This window comes from Gracilinanus agilis, chromosome 4 (assembly GCF_016433145.1).
Source record: "Gracilinanus agilis isolate LMUSP501 chromosome 4, AgileGrace, whole genome shotgun sequence".
Lineage (NCBI taxonomy): Eukaryota > Metazoa > Chordata > Mammalia > Didelphimorphia > Didelphidae > Gracilinanus > Gracilinanus agilis.
This window is the reverse complement of record NC_058133.1, coordinates 282,248,067-282,269,340: the sequence shown is the minus strand read 5'-3', so window position 1 is coordinate 282,269,340 and position 21,274 is coordinate 282,248,067. Positions and strand designations below refer to the sequence as shown.

Here is a 21,274-nt window from a genome sequence, read left to right as displayed (position 1 = left end):
TATTCTAATTCAACTAACCCAGTAAATAAAGATTTTTCAAAATAGTCTTCATCAATAAAGTACCTTTGGGCAAAAATAGATACAGAACAAGTCATGATCCACAGCTACTTAAATAGTAGCACAAAAAAATCTGCCATATAGTAAAGCTTCATTTTGTAAAAACAAAAGACAAACACAAAAATAAAAACAAAAATACATGCAAAAAATCATAAGCTTTTTAAAAATTGAAGCATAACAATTATGCATCTCAAAACAAAGGAAAATATGGATACATAAAACCCCATTTAAAATACCAAGCCTATAATTTTAGGTTGACATGAATTCAAGTTACATTTACTACAAACTTTGGCATTTTTTTCATTAGATGCTTCATTTGTTCTATAAACTTAATTTCATTTTCCCAAAGTATTCTAATAATCTATTTCATTTTAGCCCAATTTCCATGTCCCCAGAAAGCTCCCACAAACTTTTTTTGTGTTTTTGTACAAAGGAGGGGAGAATCTAGAAAACTTGAAGAGAACACTATTTTAAAAACCAGTTTTATAGTAATAGTAATACTTTTCATTTGAATAATATTCATTATTTTTCCAGCTTCTTATTTTGATTATTTTATGTGTTCCATCCTGGGTACCTTACTCTGCTGTATTAATATAACAAAACAGGCACTTTATATCTCCTTAAATATTTTGTTTTGATTCTAATGATAACTGCATTCAGATATAAGTAATCATAAGCTATAATAGACTATATAATATACACTGTAAAAAACAAATGAAGATTTGTTGAGGTATTTATCATCAATTAATTTTTAAAAAAATCTTCAATCGAGATGTACATATAAAATTTTATAGTAATAAATTCCACTGCCAAATAGAGGTGCTATATGCAAAAAAGGTAGAAAATATATTTTCTCTACACTGAAGGCACAAATTTACTGTTGTAACTGCTAAATATATGTTTTGATGAATAAAACCATGGTAAGTATTATAATCAATCATTTTGGATCTGTATTATTTTTGAATGCATATTTAAAACAATTAACAAAGAAATAAAGAAAAAATAGTCAAGGGTAAAGAAGGAAAAAATGGAAGGACAAACAAAAAATAAGAGGATGACTTATCAACATTGCATATTATACTTATTAAAAATCACTTTCCATGTAACCAATGAGTAACAATAACAATAACTTAATCTTTCTCTATAGCTGAACACAGTCTTGGCACCTTTCTTGTTCTTAGGTTAGTATTAAAAAAATATGCCCTAAACTTATGAAATACTTAATGAAAGAATGCTATCCTACATTCATATCTTTAAATAAAATCCTTTTTAAAAAATCCTTTAAAATATTTAAATCCTTAAATTTTGTTTATGAGTAGCAACAGCTTGAATGAGATTGGCTAATATGAATCATTTAAGTACTTTTGGATGACCTAAATTTCTGTTTTGCTGCTCTGAAAGACAAGGTTAAGGAATATTGACTAAAAAGTTTCTATCATTTTAAAACTAAAGATTTAGAGATGTTTGAAAATTATTTGGCATATTTTTGTCTACTTAGAGAAATGTTTCTAAATAGATTTGATTTTTCATGAAAATCAAAAATGTTAGCATAAACAATGATAGACATGAATATCATAAAAAGACAAATCTACACATACCTATTTCTACTGCGTATACCATTTTTTTTTAATAGAATAGCATCTTACCAAAATGGAGAAGGGTAGGGTAATTTCCTGACACGTAAGAAGGGAAACATGGCAAACAGGATAGGAAACAAAATCTGGAAAGAAAAGTCAAGGATAGGAATGTCTAGAAAAAAGATTCTGAACCCAAAAATTATTTTACAAAGCAGGAAAAAGAAACATTGGTAGAAGGAACAGCATAGCTTCAATATTTAGCATATTGATTATATATGGTATATTACATACTAGGCTTACATAAGAACTATTTTTTTATTTGAATTTTATCCTTTTATTTATTTAAATGAGCCTGCTTCAATAAACTACTGCTAGAGGTTCAGAGGTATACAAATTTAGATAGAGAACAAGATGACCTCGAAACATTGATTTCATTGTTTAATAATACAATCTTGATGACTATACCTAGACTGTGTATGATTGATTTCTTAGTATGATACCAACAAACATGCTGACAGATTTCACAGTATTAGAAAGCATGACATGCTATTTTTTAAAAAGATGAGATATTGAGAAATCTAAAAAGATACAGAAAAATGGACTGTCAGATTTCCAATGAAAATATGCTCATGTCCCATATAATAATCCCAATAACTTGAAAATTCACAAAAATAAAGTCAAATACTATTAGATAAAGAAATTTTAGAATTATAATGTTTGTTCATGTGTACCTATCTCTGTTTAAATCCTGTGAGGTTATATAGAGTCCCCTTTTCTGTATTTAAAAAAAATTTGTGTTTTGCATACCACTTAGTAATATGATTATACTGGGAGGAAAATTTCAGGAAAATGAATAAGACTGAACAGGAGAGATTGATTTATTTTCCCTACTCAACACAGAAATAAAATAAATAAAATATGTCCTTTCAAAACGATCTTTTAAATTGAGATTTTTTTCTGAAGGAAATACATTTAAAATACTTTATGCACTGCTGATTATGAAAAAACATATCGAGGGCAACCAATATCAATTTTTTAACCTTTAAGGATTAATATTAGACTTCCCCCCTCTTTATTTTTAAGACATTGGAAAGCAATATTATTCAAGAAAAGACATTAACTTCTTGTTTAATATTTAAGCCATGAGAGCTCTAATAAACTTCCATAAATACTATATTCTATAAGTTTGAAAAGAGAGTAAGAACATCACACAGTGAGGTGTAGTAATATGCTTTCACACACAGCTAGAAAGGATCAAAGGCAGGATCTGAACACAAAACTTCAAGCCTAGTACATTATCCACACTAAGCTAACTGTCTCTATTTCATACCCCAAGAAAAAAAAATAGTGCTTCAGAAAAGGAAAAAAGTGAGAAAAACTAAACATGGTATTTTTTTCCTAGGATAAAATGAAGCATAAAAAGTCATTACGGAACAGTGAATGTAGGGTTGAGTTGGAGTCAATGAGACCTGGGTTCAAATTCTGCCTCTGAAGCTTATGAGCTAAGTTATTACTGGCAAGTCACTGAACTTTTGCTTAAAAGACAAACTCCCTGGGAGATTTTACTAATTAAATCATATATCTGCTTTGAGAATTAACATACCAGTAGTTTGTTATCTGGGAAATCAAAGGTGTGTGGGTGGACATGCTATAAACTACAATTTAACTTCTATATCTAGATACATACCAATGTCATAATACACAGATATGAATCTGGGGTTTATGTACTGACTCAAGACTATCACATTCACTTTATCATTATCTATGTTCAGCTTTAAGAAGAGGTAATTGATAAAGCAACAGATTTTTTCCTATTTGCTTAAAAGAAAATTTAAAATATATTAGTTATATTATCATCATATATTCTAAGATTCAGAGTGGTAGGAGATTTAAAGGCCATCTAATCCCATGACACCCTTATTTTTTTAGGTGAGAAAACAGATCCAGAGATTAAGTGATGAAACCAAGTTCAACTAGGTAGAAAAATGCCAGAACCAGGATGCCAACCCCAGATCCTGCAAATCCAGCACCCTTTACATTTCCCTGAAGTAACTTATTTTAATAATGAACAAAATAAGTCACCCCAAATAATTATTTTATCCTTAAGTTGGATGACCTAAAAAAATCCATACAAATAAAATTTTGTTCATATTTGTCCTGGGTCACTTTTCTTTCTTGTCACCCCACCCAAGTAAAATTTTATATGCAATTTTTTTAGATCATTGAAATTTCTCCCAGTGTCCTTCCCCCATTCTCCTCCCTTCCCAGTCTCAGAAAGGCAATCCACATAATAGATTTTCAATAAAAAGAAAAAGTCAGCAAAGCTAATTAGAATATCAAAGTCTGAAAATATGTACAACAAACAACACAAGTGTTGTAAAGGAATGGATTGCGGATGTCTTCTCATCTCTTCTTTGAATCGGGATTATTCTCTCTTATTTTGCAACATTGATTTTTTATTGTTTTATGGTTATTCTTTCCATCTGCATCATTATAGTCATAGTATATACTGTTTTCTTGGTTCTGTTTAGTTGTTCTGTAAGCAGTTCATGTAAGTTTTAGTATTTTTCTTTGTAGTCATCATTTGTCATTTTTTATAGCACAGTAATAATTCAATTATTGTATAGTAATAATTATACACTAGTCGGTGTATAGTCATGATTTGCTTAACAATTCTCCATAGATAAGCATTTACTTTGCTTCAAATTGTTTGCTATAACATTGCAATAAATTATTTTTGTGTATATAGGACTTTCTTCTTATCAATCTCTGGGTCAAAGGGTATAGATAATGTAAGTGTTTGTATAATTGAAGTTGCTTTCCAAAATGCTTGTCATTGATTCACAGTTCTATCAACAATGCACTATCTTGTCTAATCATTCTGTGAACCTTCCAACCTTGACTATTTCTATCTTTTATCATCTTGAACAATTTTCAGGGTGAGGCAAACCTCAGTGTTGTTCTGAATTGCATTTTTTTTAAATTTACCATGGATTTGGAAATTTTTTTCATATGGTTTCTAATAGTATCCAATTCCACTTTTGAGAACTCTTTGTTCATATCGTCTGATCCTTTTTCTTTTGGGGAATAGCCTTCAGTCATATAACTAATTGTCTATAATCCAGTATACCGGCATCTGAAAAAATTGATACAAATATGTTTTTCCCATTCAGATGCTTTTCTTCTTATAGTATTAATTTTAAAAATATATAAGCTCTTCAGTTCCATTTAGTCAAAGTAATAAATCTTTTGTACCCTTGTTTCATTAGAAATACATTTCCTATCCATAACTCTGAAAGTTACATCATCACTTCTTTTCTAACTTTCTAACAATATGACTTTAATAGTATTAACTTAGAAATTATTGTAGAATATAACATAAGTCTAATTTCTGTTAGATAACTTTCCAGTTTTCCCTGGTAGTTTTTAATCAAATAAGTAATCTTTTCTTAAGTAATTTATATTTTCCAGTTTATCGAACTTCTGGTATATTAGGTTCCATTGTTTCTGATTCTCTTTTTTCTAGTCTGTAGTTTCCCTCTCCCTCTCCCACTCCCCCCCCCCCCGGTCTGTCTGTCTGTCTGTCTGTCTGTCTGTCTGTCTGTCTGTCTCTCTCTCTCTCATCAAGTGATTTGCTCAGGGTTACACAGCTGGGAAGTGTCTGAGGCCAGATTTGAACCTAGGACCTCCTGTCTCTAGGCCTGGCTCTCAATCCCCTGAGCTTCCCAGCTGCCCCTCTATTTTTTATTAAACTGACATCAAACAGTTTTGATGACTGCTGCTAGCTTGAAGTCTAGAAGGGCTAAATTATCTTCATCACTATCTTTCTTCATTTCTTTTTGCTTTGTGTGCTGCTGTAGATCCTTGGGAATTCTGTACATTTTATAGCTATTTGGAAATGTCATTTCTCTTATTACTACTCTCCTGAATTTCATTATTAAATAGAAATGCTCTTAATTTTTGTGGTCTTATTTCACAACTTGAAACTTTGCTGAAGCAACTGTTTTAATATCTTCACTGAATCTCTAGGATTATTCAAGTAAACCATGTTATCAGCAAATAAGGACATTTTTTTAACCTATCATTATGCTTTACATTCTTTTCTTTTCTTATTGCTGGTACTTCTAGAACTACATTAAATAATAACATGGTGAACTGCATTTTTGCTTCTCTCTTGTGTTTTTGGGGAAAGCCTCCAATCTATCTCCATGGAATATTATATTGGTCTTTGGTTTTAGGTAGATGCTTTTTTTTTTTTAAACCCTTAACTTCTGTGTATTGGCTCATAGGTGGAAGAGTGGTAAGGGTGGGCAATGGGGGTCAAGTGACTTGCCCGGGGTCAAGTGACTTGCCCAGGGTCACACAGCTGGGAAGTGTCTGAGGTCGGATTTGAATCTAGGACCTCCCGTCTCTAGGCCTGACTCTCAATCCACTGAGATACCCAGCTGCCCCAGGTGGATGCCTTTTATGATTTTTTTTTTTAAAGGTCCTTCTATGCCTATAGTTTGTAGGATTTTTTAAGCCAAAGTGTTAAATTTTGTCAAAGGGTTTTTTTTGCACATTTGAGATAATCATATGGTTTTAGATGTTTTAGTTTTTTATCACTGATTCATTAAGTTGATTTTTTTGTGAATGCCAAATCATGCTTATAACCCCGACATTAATCCAACTTGGTCATAATGAACAATTTCTTAGATGTATTGCCTTGGATGTAGTATATTAGATAGAAATTTATTTTAAAATTTTGAATTGATATTTCTTAATGATATTGGTCTAGCTCTACTGTTTTGTTATATTTTGTTAATATATAACTTCTGGGATACAATTTTTCTTTGAAACCTGCTATAGCTGCATCCAAGAAACTTTTTTTCTGTTGTTTCATCATTATAATTTTCCTTTACATATTTATTAATGATTTCTATGATATGTCCTTTGACTTGTTACTTAGGATTTCATTGCTAAAGCTCCATTTGATTTCTATGTGGAATCATATTTTCAAAAATGTCGAATGTCACAAAAAAAGTAAAATAAATTTAATTAAGATCATTATTGATGACGATGAAATTAAATCTCACTTCCCACTCCTCTACCCCTGCTTTAGTTTTAAATCTAATAAACTATATCCATAGAAAATGGAAATAAATAGAACACAAGACATTTGAAAAGTGTATATACCCAAGCAGTTTTTGTATCCCACTGTGTCTGTCACAGTGTGAAGAACTGTGCAAATGCATACACCGTAACTAACTATAGACTTTCTCTCATATACACTCACACGCACATATATATAAATATTAATCAATTCTCCAATATTTACATGTATTATAAGAGCTATTTCCTTAATTCCATACCCTTAAAGCTATGGGGTGACTGAAATATTAGCAAATCAGCTCACTTTAGTAATTACAATTATTGCATTCTTTTAACCAGGTAAACCTTTATCTTCATTCTCTGTTTTGGCCACATTAATTAAAGCATTTATTCATCTGTTGTTCTCATTATTTTCACGTCTATTTTGAGATGTCTAGCAAAGTTCAAATGGCCTAACCACTCAAATTTTACTTTGTTATATAAAAAATATTATCCATCTGCATCTAACACATAGTGGGAAAGGATTTTTTAAAAAGTCAAAAATAAACTTTTTTTAAATTAGTTTGCTTCATGTGGTATAAAGTATATATGTTTTACTTCTGCTAGAAATGTCTAAAAACCAGACAATATTATATTAATGAATATATTTTTTAAGAGGCTTAAAAGGCAAAACTTAAAAAGAAGAAGAAGCCTGAAAACCTATGGTCATTTAAAGACACAGAAATTGAGACAGAAAAAGAAACAAATTATTATCTTGAAAAATACAATCACATTCTTGACAGAGGGGTAAATGGAATTACAAAGAGAAGGCATTGTAAGTTAAGTGTCATATTAACTAATTTGGTACAATTAACCAGGAAACCTTACATAGACTCTGAATATTTTCCAAGCAAATCATCAGAATTTGAAAAAATAGAAAAAAAAAGTTGTACATTAGAAATAAAGATACTTAGAGACTATATTAACTTCACTACTAGGAACCAAAAGCAAACAAAATTCCTTAACTAATTTATCTACTTTCTTGACCTTCAAAATTAGATTATGATTTTGAGTACCAAAATACTATAAATTAATCTTTCAATGCACTTCAAAATTAGAAATCAGTAAGATTTCCTTACATTAAAAGGACATAAAAGCCATGGTAAAAATAGTTTTTAAAAAATGAAAGCAGTTTCTATTGTTTAAATCAAAAGTTAGTAGGCAAGGAAATACCCTGAGTTTAACTCTCTAAAACCCAATTCTTCTAGGTAATCCTCTAAAGATTATAAAGTGCAGTAACCAAACCAATTTTCATTGGTAGATGTAGTTTCTTCATTCAAGTTTCCTATTATCAATAAAATCACATCACACCTATTCTTAATATGCCTTGACTAATCAGGTTTCAAGCATTTATCATGTGGGGCATGGTTACTAAAAGGAAGGGATCAGGATACTGTTTGAGAATAGTCTAAGAATTTTAAAAATCAAATTATGATAGCAAATTCAGTATAGTATTACTTACAAAGAAAAAACAACATGCACAAATTTCAAAAAAAACAATAATATACCATACTTTAAAAAAACATAATACTGAGGTCAGTAAATAGAAAAGGCAGATGAAACAGTAGCAGAAAAAGGACTGAATGGATCTAAGATATCTCAAAACATTATTGTATGAAACTGGTTAAGTCACTAAATCAAGCTATACCTTTGTTATCTTATATGAAAAGTGAAAGCACCATCACTTTAGTTACATGATTTTTATGAAAAAAAAATTTATTATCTGTGAATGTGCTTTGAAAAGGTAAAAAGCACATACAAGTACAAAGTGCTATAAAAAGTGGGAGCAGTGATATGACTGACAACTTCATAAGACACTCTGTACTTGTGAAACACAAATCCCAGATTTCAATTTCCAGTTTTGTACCTCACAACTACATAGGGATGGAAAGGTAGGTACAGAGCAGGGTCACAAAGATGAAATAAGGCTTGAAGATCTATCTCTAAAACAAACAGATAAATAATAAGTATCAACTTAGGAGAAAAGGTCATGAACTGATATGATATTCTCAAATATTTTATGAAAAGTCTTTATTCTAGCTTATATTTAATCAAAGATAGAGTGCAAAAAGAAACTATCCTAAAATAAAGCAGGGAAGACTCAAAACAGTTATTTCTTAAAGCTAATAATGTTGTTCAACATCGAAAGAAATGACCAATAAAATGTAGAATTTCTTTGAATGTATTTTAAGAACATTTTGAATTCTACTCTATCTAGGATAGCTGGAGTGGTTTAAATGAGATTTTCTCTCAAAATCCCTTGCAGCTAAGAAACACAGTGGATAATCTAAAATCATTTAAGACATTCAACTTCAGTTTAATTTCACTTTTTCAATCAGACTACATATAATAGGAACATGGTTAAAAAGCCTGAATTCCACCTTTACTTTTTATATTAAAATCACATGCAAAGATCTATATATGTCAGGAGATTAATAAGTAATATATTCACAGCTTTCAAAATAACAGATTATTCTTTTTGTTAACTTACCTATCTCTTTAGAGCTTCTTATTACATATGAATCTAGGTCTATTGATTTTGGTCTAGTAGGTACTTGTTCAGAATCTAACTTTGGTTTCAATACTGGCTCATTTTCTGTCTTTGGCAGGAAGGTAGGAACTTCCCCATTGAACCTGATAAAGAACCAAAGACACGGAATGATCATTAACATGCCCAAAATGAAAACTTAAATCAAACTAACATTAATTTAGTGAGATTAATATAAACCTTTAAAAAGTAAATAATACGTAGTTTATGTATAGTAATTTGCTTTTCTGACAGCTAAAAATATTTGAAAGACATTGATAATTTATAAAAACAAAAACAATAAGATTTAATTTTATTCTTTTTGTTCTATAAAACTATATATGTAAATCGTAATATAGTAAACAATATTATCACAAAGGTAATAATATTTACATTATAACATGGAAGATAAGCAGAATAAGATTAACATTTTGCTAAGAACAAAACAAAATAAAATCAATAGGATTATTTAAAAAAATGACTCAGTAATATAAATGGCAGAAAAATTAATTTAAAATGAAATGGCTTACTTAGAGATAGAAGGTGGTGGTGGTGGTGGAACTGGTTTTTCTGGTCGCTTTGGGTACATCATCCCTGAGGATCTTAATAAATTGTTGGTTTTGTTAGGAGGTGTAGGTTTTTTGGGTGGTACCTGGGGAGCAGTTGGCTTTGAAAGTTTCTGTTCCATAGCTGATTTTTCATCTACACAAAATTAAAAAAAAAAAGCATAATCAATAATAGGTTTTCTGAGAACTTATACGTATTTGTACATATTTTCTATTTATCTACTTAATTATATAAGTTATACACATATACATACATATATACATTCACATACATATAATTTATATAATATACAACTTATACACAATTTATACACACATATAATGTATGTTGTATGTATATGTGCACAGACAATTTTTCTTGGGAAGATAGGCAGAATTCTTCAGATTGATTGTGGATTTAATTTAGGAGGCACAGCAATATCTTAATATTTATTACTATGATATTATCAGAATGGAAAAATCTGCTAAGAAAAGTATATTGAAGACCTCACCATAACTTTCTTTATGTGCAGTTGTATGTACCCAATGAGAATGTGAACTCCCTAACAATAGGAACTTGCTATTTGAATCAGCACTTAAACTTGGCACATTATAAATGATTAATAAATGCTTTTTTAAACATTTATTTAAAGATAGGAAACCCTTTTTCAGCTTGGACTATGTGCTGGATCTCCTTTGCCACAGTGATAAGTATCTTTCACAGTGATGAGTACCTCTGTGAAGTGTGCCTCCCTTTTTTATGTTTCACTTGATCTGAATGACCATAATGTTAATTAAGAGCTTTCTTACTCCATTTCCCCTTTTAAGAAATCAAGTGTAATTTTGATGCATACAAGGGGAGATACCTTCTGGAACGATAACCTTCCAGGTAGTATCTTGCTCTACTGAATAAAATTATTTGGGGAGGGGGTGAGATTAAAGCAATAATAAGCACAAAAGGAATCTTGTATTGTCAACATCTATTAATCAAATATGATACTACATGTGGTCTACTGTGGAATATCATTTTTGAAAGCCTAATTGATGCTTCTCTTTCATTACCCTTAACAATGAGTTGTTATATGTATGGATGATTCTCATTAAAAAATTCATATAGGTAGTAAAAGAGACACATTAATTAATGTTGTCTTTCCAGCTCTTTTAAGTGATAATATACATAGCAAGTTCAATAATTTTAACATGCCTCCTGTATTACCCTCTCTAGCTACCCTAGAATTAAACCCTTAATGTGCTCAAAACTGTTATTGCCAACATAGATTTCTTCTGTATGCTTGATCTAGTGTATAGGTCTTTCTCATCTTTACTTCAATATAGTTTCTATTTCTTCAAGTTGTAAATTCAATTATATGTTAAGAGTTCAGATGTGGTGACTCCATTGTTTTTGATAGAGAAAAGAGTTTGCTACACTAATGCCTTATTCATCTTTTGTCCATTTGTTGTCCTCCCACTTTTATCCTTAAATAACTTTGCTTAGTTGGTCTCTGACAAACTTTCTTTGTTTCATTGCTTTTTGATCTTTTGTGACATAACACTGCTCATAATTATCTACTATCCTTATTTGTAAAATTTTATATTTAAGTTTTTATTCTAAACTGGTGTTGTTCTTGGCTGCCATATCTATTTGACATAGAAATAAGGGGTCTGGGGCTGTTTTAATTTCCTCATTAAAACAAATGATTTATCTGTAGAAAGTTTGTAGGTGGTGCTGATGTTCTTTTCCTCCATTTGTTTCACATTTATCAGCATTAGTAACTTATTCAAATAGGTCAGTACGAACTTCTAAATTTCTACCAAATTTGATAGAATTCTAATAAAGCTATGGTGCCTGATTGTATAGGTAACCGATTGAGAAATGAATCAAAATCACAAAACAACAAAAAACCAAGAATGTTTTTATGTTTCAGTGAATACATGACATGTCAAAGTAATGCTACAAATTTACAAAGCACTTTTCAACCACACATTATATTTTTTTAAAAATTCAGTTATCTCCCAATTGATAAGTGATCAAAAGATATGCACAATTTGAGGATAAAGAAAGGAATGAATCAAAAAAACTAAAAACCAAGATTATGTTTTCATGTTTCAGTGAATACATGATACATCAGAATAATGCTACAAATTTACAAAGCACTTTAACTACACATTCTATTTTTTAAAAAATTCAGTTATCCCCCAATTGATAATCAGTGGTCAAAAGATATGGACAATTTGAGGATGAAGAAACTAACACCATATTTAAGCATATAGGGAAAAATGCTCTAATTTGCTACTGTTTAGAGAAATATAAATTAAAACAATTCAGAGATATCATCTCACACTTATAAGATTGGCTAAAATGTTAAAAGGGCAAAATGATAAATGTAGAGGATATGTGGAAAAATCAGGATACTAATATGTAGAACTGAAAATTGAACAACCATTTTAGAGAGCAATCTAGAATGGCCAGTTATAAAATTATGTATACCTAATAATGTTAGACCCGATAATATCACTGTTGGGTCTACTTCCTAAAGAGATCAGGGAAAAAGGAATGAGACCTATGTGTTCAAAAATATTTATAGTAGTTCTCTTTGTGGGGGCAAAGAACTGGAAACTGAAGGGAGGGCCATCAGTTGGGGAATGGCTGAACAAAGTTTTGGTATATAATTGTGAGAACTACATGAAATAATGAAGAGTGAAATGAGTAGAATCAAGAGAACATTACATATAGCTACAGAATTAATATTTTAATACTAACTTGTGAATGTACACCGCCAAAGAAAGAACTGATAGAAACATGGAAGACATGATTTACATACATATATTTTTTGTCAGTTCATCGCTTCTTTGTGTGGTAAGAGAGGTAGGGGATAAGTTGCTTGAGAATTAATTTTGTACAGTACAAATAAAGAAATTAAAAGAAAAAAATTAAGAATTGGGGGGAAAATTCATTTAGACTTAAACTGTAGTTGAATTATAGTGTTCTAGCACTATTTTCAGACATACTCCTTTTTTGTCATCTTCAAGTAAAATATCATGTTAAATAAATGAATCAAATATCTAATACTTACTATGAAGTGATGATTTCATTCCAGAAACAAATATATACCAATGTGATTAAAATCTTAACTTATTTTACAGCTTCAGAAACACAAGAGGCAGTATAATGCAGCAGATAATCAACCTTGAAGTCAGATTTGGATTTGATAAGTATTGGTTGTGTGGTATTGGTCAAAGTGCTGGGTAGACTAGGGGAAATCTAATAGTTCTAAAACTATTGTTGTTGTCCCTTCTTTTTAAAAAACAAAAGATACAACAAATGAGTGGTTTCTTCCATTTAAATGAGACATTAGCACACAAAGACTCTCTCTGACTAACTTCTAACATTTTAGGGAAAGCTTACATCAGCAGCTTTCATGACCAATGGTAACAAAAAGTCCTCTTCCATCCATTCTAGCAGGAGAAGTCTTCACATGTTTGGGTACACATTCCCCTAACAAACCAATGGGTTAGAAGCTTGTTGGTTACCCTCAACATGGTTTAGCCCTTCTGCTGAGATGGTTTACTAGTGTGGCTATTCCCCACATTACAACTTCTTGGGAGCCATAGGTTGAGAGTTGGGTTGCAAATTCTCTTTAGAGGCTGTATAGGCAATGGATTAGAATTGGGACAGAAGCAGCATATCCAAATAATTTCTTGATCTAAGCAAAAGGTCATCACAATCTGAACCATAGTGGCAGCTGCATGAGTGGATAAATGGAAACATGCAACAGAGAGAAATGTATGTGATTAGATATGTGGAGTGAAAGTAAGGAATTCAGAATGATGTCAAGGTTGTGAACCCGAGTGATTAGAAAGGTGCTGCCTTCAACAGCAACAGGAATGCTTAAAAAAGGTTTTAAAAGAATGACATCTGTTTTTCAACATGTTTAGTTTGAAATGACAAAAGGACACAATAGTTTTAAATGTACATTAGACAGTTTATGGTACAGGGCTGGGGCTCAGAAAAGAATCTATGATCAGGTTTGAAGATCTGGGAGTCATCTGCTAGAGATAACTGAATCTATAGAGAGTGATAAAATCACTAAGTATAACAAGAGCAACATCTACTAAATGGAGGTTGTTAGTTTTTACCCCCCTTAAAAAGCAATGAAATAGGGGCAGCTGGGTAGCTCAGTGGATTGAGAGCCAGGCCTAGAGACGGGAGGTCCTAGGTTCAAATCCGGCCTCAGACACTTCCCAGCTGTGTGACCCTGGGCAAGTCACTTGACCCCCATTGCCTACCCTTACCACTCCTCTTCCACCTATAAGTCAATACACAGAAGTTAAGGGTTTAAAATAAAATTAAAAAAAAAAAAAAAAAAAAGAGCAATGAAACAAAAAAAATCCTAGAAAATTAATTGGTTTAGGGATTTGATTAAGTCATTGATACATTTTAATGATCACCTAAGGTATAAAAAGCCCAGCCCATTAGAAATTAGCGAGCCTCAGGCTTCATGGAATCCTTGAGGCAATTTTTAAGCCACCACGTGATTAAGACTCTGAACAGAACCAATTTCCAATGGAGCTAAGGGAAGCTGACTATCTGAATCAATGTTATAACTTTGCTCAATATCCCTTCCATGATATTAAATTCTTTTTAAAGAATATCATGTATTTAGAATGTTTCATTTCACTCTAATCCCGAGTCTAAACCATTAGATTCTAAACCTCAATCTGGCCTGAAGAGAACATTCAGAGTAACCAGGAGAACTGGAACATAAAGACTGAAATTGGGAAAGGCCCATGTACAGAAGAGGCAATCCAGGTGATTACTACAGGAATCCTTGCTCCCTGTGGCACTGTCCTCAATGAATACAGCATATTGTCTTGATAGAATAGGGTAAGTAAAGATAGCACTTACATTTCCTGGCTATTACTAGCAGTCTAAAACAGCTAACATCACTATCATATAGAGAACAGAAATAAACTATCAACAGAAGCTGAATATGCTCTGATCCTTCACAAGCCATATCCTTTAAGGCAAAGAGCAACTAATATATTTAAGTTATTTGCTAAATTTGCATAATTCTGTATTTAGAGGGGATTATATCATCTCCAGGCTATTTCTAAACCTGGCCCTCTCTAAAGTCTTGTTAATTTGGAGACTCTCTGGCTATTGTTAAATGGTAAATGCTTGACTTTATATGGCTTTAAGGAGTCCACTTCACATAAATTTTATTGAAAATCTTTAGTTAAAGATACTGGGAGAAAATTTTGAAGGGATAATGACTGAATTCCCCTAGATAAAATTAACAGTTTAGTGTGAGAATCAAAAGGGCCAATCAGATTCTATTTTGTGCTGCCACATCTCCATTTTGTTTTTTTCTGTTTTTCATTAAATGTACCTTATTTGACTTATTAAAGATAGGTAACTAAGGAGATACAGTGTAGCTAAGTCATTTTCTTTTTTTTTTTCCTTTTTTTTTTTTAAACCCTTAACTTTTCGGTGTATTGTCTCATAGGTGGAAGAGTGGTAAGGGTGGGCAATGGGGGTCAAGTGACTTGCCCAGGGTCACACAGCTGGGAAGTGGCTGAGGCCGGGTTTGAACCTAGGATCTCCTGTCTCTAGGCCCGACTCTCACTCCACTGAGCTACCCAGCTGCCCCGCTAAGTCATTTTCTAAGGAAAGATGGTTTCTGCTTTCACTCTGTAAGGTCATGGTCAATAATAAGTAGAATTTACATAGAAAAAAGATTTAAAAGATTTAAATTTAAATCTTTCAAAGTTTTGCAAAATGCTTTATAAATATTAGCTTATTTTACCCTCGCAATGACCAGGGGAAGTAGGTATTACTATTATATGCATTTTACAGCTAAGGAAACTGAAGCAACAGAAATGACTTGCCCAGAATCAAATGTCTATTAAAGTATCTTAAGTCAATTTAACCTCAAGTTTCCCAATTCCAAGTCCAGTGGCTCTATCAACTCACTATACCACTTCACTACCTTATATACTCTGGAACCTCTTGAGACTGAAAACAAACAAACAAACAAACAAACAAACAAAAAAACCAAACTCTCCTCTGCAACTGCAAGCATACAGTGGTTTCAAATTTATATGCTGCCTAAACAAATTTAGGTCTTGGCAGCAGTATTCTAGCCACCACTTCAATTCTTTTCTTGAGCAGAGGTAAATGAACAGCAATTTTGCAATTGATGTTTCTAATCTTGGAGGTAAGAACTAGGGGGTTGAAGGTTGGGAGATCCAAGTATACCTCAGGCAATGAGCTGCATAGACTACATGAAATATCTCTTATAGCTACACATCAGCTATTTCAGCTATATGAGAAAATGATCAGCAACCTTTGGCTTGGCTTGCCAATACTAATTACCTCAAGAGAAATATTATACAATGCAGATATATTGTGTGGCCAGTGGGGAAAGGCAGATTACACCTGGTAGCTTAAATGCTATCACACTGATTGCTGAAAGTCATTCTTGATGATGGCTGGTCTGCAGGCATTAGTAGCCTTAATGGTTGAGAAGAGAGATCAACATCAAAAAATAATTGTAGAAATGCAAGAAGGCCAATCATAAACCTCTGGCTAATAGCACTTTAGTTGACATTGCTACTAATACACCACAGGGTATAAATTCCACAACTGCCTTCAACCCAAAGTTGAATCATTAGAAGTGCCTTACTTTCTAACAAGATGAAAATATATCTGCATAACTAGATTGTACTTTTACAGAAAAAGTGGGAAATATGTCCACTGAGACCTATAAAGGAACAAAGACTGTATCACTCTCTTCCTTCCAATGAGATTCCAAGGGAGGGGGAAGAGAAGCAGACAAAGAAGGAAGCATTTCTGGTTTATGAGTTAAGAGTAGGACCAAGATTGTATTGGTAATGACCCCTGCTCTGATTATAAGGAAAAAGGTGATGAATCTCTTGATTAATTTACTATAACTGATCCTGACTTATGGTAAGGGCCAGCAAGTGTATATATCAGTGTATATCAGTGTGCCACTGATGGTTCACATGAACTAGATTATGAACAAAAGAACAAAAATTTGGTCCTTTCCAGAATGAGCAGACAAAGACAAGAAATTATATCATTCAATATTCACTCACTATTTTTAGGAGGCCATATGGGGAGGGAAGGCAGGGAGATATCTGTTTCTTTCTTCTCTACACTAATTCTCTTCTAGGGTTGCCTATACTAATTTTGTTATATTATACTGAAATAGATAACCTTCCTAGAGGGATGTGTTATACATAACTTCTGGACAAAGATGAAGAACATGTATGTATAACAGATGTGAGATGATACAACCCACCTAGGAACCTCCCCAGGGCCAGTGAAGCACAAACCTTAAAATAGTAAAATCAAGTTTATTAATGTTAGACAAATAATACAGTCCTAAATCTATCCAGCTATATCTCCTCCCTCCAATCTGTGAGATCCTCATGGATCTGTCTTCTGATCTTCTCTATCCCTTCTTTTATCTCCCTGCTCTTATCTAATCCCAAAAAAAAGCTATCTGACTCTAAACTACTCTAATTACTATGGATTAACAAAAAGAGGAAAAAGGAAAAAACTCATAGGTGAATCTGAGCCCTTACCCAACACCTAAGGTTGGCTGCACTATATAACCTAACGTCCCAGACAACAATCTCTAGATTAGCTTGGCCCAAGAGGATTACTGACCAATGGTCTTTGTACCTCAGGGAAAACAGTTTTCTCCAAAGCAGATTCTCAACCAAGGAGTCAATAATCTCTCCACGAAATTATGACTACCTAGAGAAAATCCCTCAGAGCAAAACCTCCTTCCTCCAGTTCAGTGGAAATAGGCAGACAGTTAATAGTTCAAAACTCCCACAACCCTTCTGTCCTTCTCTGAATCCTCTCCCAGGGCTTGTATCCAAATTCTCTTCTTTTCCTCTTAAAGCTAATCCCTGAAATTTACTATCCCTAACTTACTTCCTACAATTATCTTGGTATCTTTTGGTTTGGGTTTTTCTTTTCCAATGCTTTCTATTCCAGGCTTCTTGCTTGCCCAAAGTCAGAGTTGGCTAGTAAAAAAGATCCTAAGGCTTTTTAAAAAGTATAAAGTGTCCTAGGAGACTTTTAGAACCTTATCACTAAGAGGTAGGATGTGTTAAGAGGTTATATCTGTTTCAGGTAGGTTAGGCTAATTTTTCCCTAAAAAATCAAGAAAGCCAGCCCATAGACTTAATAAGTCCAGGCTAATTTAAAGGCTAAGCTACTAATATAGGTTCCTGGCTGCCTAAGGATATAAAGAGATAATATCCTTAGAACTGATAAGACTCCTTCCTGCCATGCAGCAACTCACTTTTCTGATTTCACTATCTCCTTTATGGCTACAAAGGAAGTGGTATCCACCTAAACTAATGGCTGTGTCTAAATGGCCTATGAATATCTCATTTTGTTGCAGTTATGAGCCTGGAACACTAGACTGACTAATCTAAATGAAACTTATCAGAGAACCATGAGAGAGAATATGGAATGAAAATAAAAGAGTGGCAGACTGATATATAGCTAGTTAGTGGGAATGACATGAAAAAAGCTCCATAATAAAACAAGACAAAGAAAGAATAATCAGAAAGGTAGGAGAATCAAGAGAGAAAAGTGCCATAAAAATATAGAGGAGATATTCAAAAGGAAAAGTAAGAAGGGTCAAATAATACAGAGAGATCACAGGAAGGATGATAATTGAGAAAAAACCTCAGCAGCCTCCTCAACAATTAGGAGATCAGTAGTAACTTTGAAAAATGTGTTTTTTAGTTGAATAATTAGGTTGAAAGACACTTTAAGAGATTTAAAAGAAAATAAGAATAGAGGAATTTTAGCTAAGAAAGGGAAGAAATATGTCAGATTCTAACTAGGAAGATTTTAATGAGGATTTTTTAAGGAATGGGGTAAAATGAATGTATTGCAGGCAGTAGAGGAAAAAACAGAACATAATGAAATAATGAATACTGACAAAGTGGACAGTCCTCTGCAGAAAACAGGAGGGGATGAGATCAAGGCTAAATGTAGAAGGGCTGGCTTGATAAGAAGAGAGTAATCTCTTCGTCAGAAATTAAGACAAGGAAGAGACAAATAGAAATTAAATCAATGAAAAGATGGGGAAAAGAAGGAACTGTGAATGGCCTCACCTTTTTCAGTGAAGTATTAAAAGAGGTTTCTGAGAAGGGAAGGGTGAATGGGAAAGGAGGGTGTGCTATGGAAGGTATAAGTAGAGAAGGTTTGATATTGCTATGGTACAAGAAATAGAGATGCAATTAGGGAGCAGAAAAATGATTTTGTTTAAGGGAAGAGGCCTAGCTGAAATAAAATAGCATAATTTTATAATAGACCCAGCCCATATTTGTGTCTTCTAGTTGTATTTAATAGCACTTAAACAGTAGCAAAGGAGGCAGAGAGTAACTTAAGAGTTAAGAGTCTGGACAAGGAGAGCAAGGAATTCAAGAGCAAACATAGTATATATTTTTAAAAAAAGGATAGAGGGGGCAGCTGGGTAGCTCAGTGGATTGAGAGCCAGGCCTAGAGATGGGAGGTCCTAGGTTCAAATCTGGCCTCAGACACTTCCCAGCTGTGTGACCCTGGGCAAGTCACTTGATCCCCATTGCCCACCCTTACCACTCTTCCACCAAGGAGCCAATACACAGAAGTTAAGGGTTAAAAAAAAAAAAAAAAAAAAAAAAAAAGTATAGAGCAAAACTGGTTCACTGAGAGGTCAGTGATAGGAATCAAAGACAGTATATAAAAGTAGCAAGGTTGCACAGTGGATACAGTGCTGGGTCTGAACTTAAGAAGACTCATTTTCTTGAGTTCAGATTTGGCCTCATATACTTACTGTGTGACCCTGGGTAAGTCACTTAACCCTGTTTGCCTCAGTTTCATCATTAGTCAAATGGGCTAGAGAAGGAAATGGCAAACCCATTCCAGTATCTTTGTCCAAAAAAAAAAAAAAACAACCCAAAAAACAAAGAACAAAAAACCCAAATGAGATTATAAAGATTTGGACATGACTGAAACAACTGAACAACAATAGTCAGAGTAAGAGTGATTGCCCAGGAAAGCCTGAAAGGTGGAGAAATTGTAGATCATGGTAAATACTCATATACGAAAGCAAGAACAAGGGCACAACCATCCCTGTGTATAGATGAATGTGGAGAAGTAAGTCATGGGAACTGAACAGACTGCAGAATAGGGAAGTTATAGCTTAAGGGATTATCAATAAGCAGGATGAAATTGTCTAACATTTTAAACAGAGTAGTTTTAGGATAGATAAGGAGACAGTGAGATAAGCACTGAGCACACTAAAAAAGAAGGAAGAATATCCTAGGGAATAATTTTACAATGGTTCCCAGAATATGGATTGGATATTGAATGATGACAATAGTGGGAACATCTGGAAAATGGCAGTATTACAACTCCTCCAGAGGACCAGGGATTTGGAATATAAAAGAGAATATATAAATGACAACAGAAAAGATAAACAAATATACAATATCATCTAGGGGGAAGCAAGTAGACCAAAGAAAGGAAGGGGTCCTAAAATTAAAAAGAAGCTTGTTGGCTGAGGAATGGGAATTCCAAAGAAGGCAGTGCTATGAGCAGGAGGACCAGGAATATAACAATAACCTGGGAGTGGGATGGAAATAGGCAGTATTAGCATTAAAATGGATGGGACTAAGGGAGAAGCAATAATTGAGTTTGGGAAATAAAGAGTTTTTCTTTTGCAAATAGTAGCTCAGAATCACAGGGACGGAAAAAATAAAAGGAATGTGCTAACCACTTGGGAATGAGTCTAGGAAGAGTATCAGAAGATGTGAAGAAATGCTATATGCAGGTAATATAGGTCATAGCTTAGGAGCTTACATCTTCTAACTTTTTGCTATAACAATTATGAAAAACTAGACTCTACCCAATTATATGTGGTTTAGATCAATGTTCTAGTCTCTTAAGCTTTCCCAATCATAAAAATTCCAACACCAATGAAATTATACTTCCTTGCAGTAGTAAGCTATTTTTGCCAGCAAAGAATAAATAAACTTACCCATTTCATCAAACCTAGAAGAAAAATACTTCTTCTCTAAAGGCTCAGGCTTTGGAGCTAAAAGAAAAAACAAAAGCACTGGAATATTTCTTTGACTGTTTATAACAGTAAAGTATAATAATAATTCTTCCTATACCCTACAACTAAAATAAGAGTTGAGCTAATAAGTAACTGAATAGATGCATAAGGGAATATCATTAAACAATAAACCAGAATACCCGAGTTCTCTCTAGTACTGACTACCATTAACTAGTTCAATAACCTCAGCCAAGTCACTTTTCCTCTCACCAACTCTGACAAACAATTATTGATCTTAGTTGAAGACTAAAAGTTACAAAGAAGTTAGATGGGAATCTGGCGGTC

General features: G+C 32.9%; 1 protein-coding gene across 1 annotated transcript in view; it reads right to left on the bottom strand.

Annotated features, from left to right (window-relative positions):
• LOC123246435 (CD2 associated protein) overlaps window positions 1–21,274 on the bottom strand; it is a 160,069-nt gene that overhangs the window by 34,708 nt on the left and 104,087 nt on the right. Inside the window, exons 11-13 of the mRNA XM_044675335.1 lie at window positions 20,912–20,968; window positions 9,822–9,993; window positions 9,256–9,398 (exon numbers count right to left, since the gene is read on the bottom strand). Coding sequence (XP_044531270.1) covers window positions 9,256–9,398; window positions 9,822–9,993; window positions 20,912–20,968 — 372 coding nt within the window. The remainder of the gene's footprint in view (window positions 1–9,255; window positions 9,399–9,821; window positions 9,994–20,911; window positions 20,969–21,274) is intronic.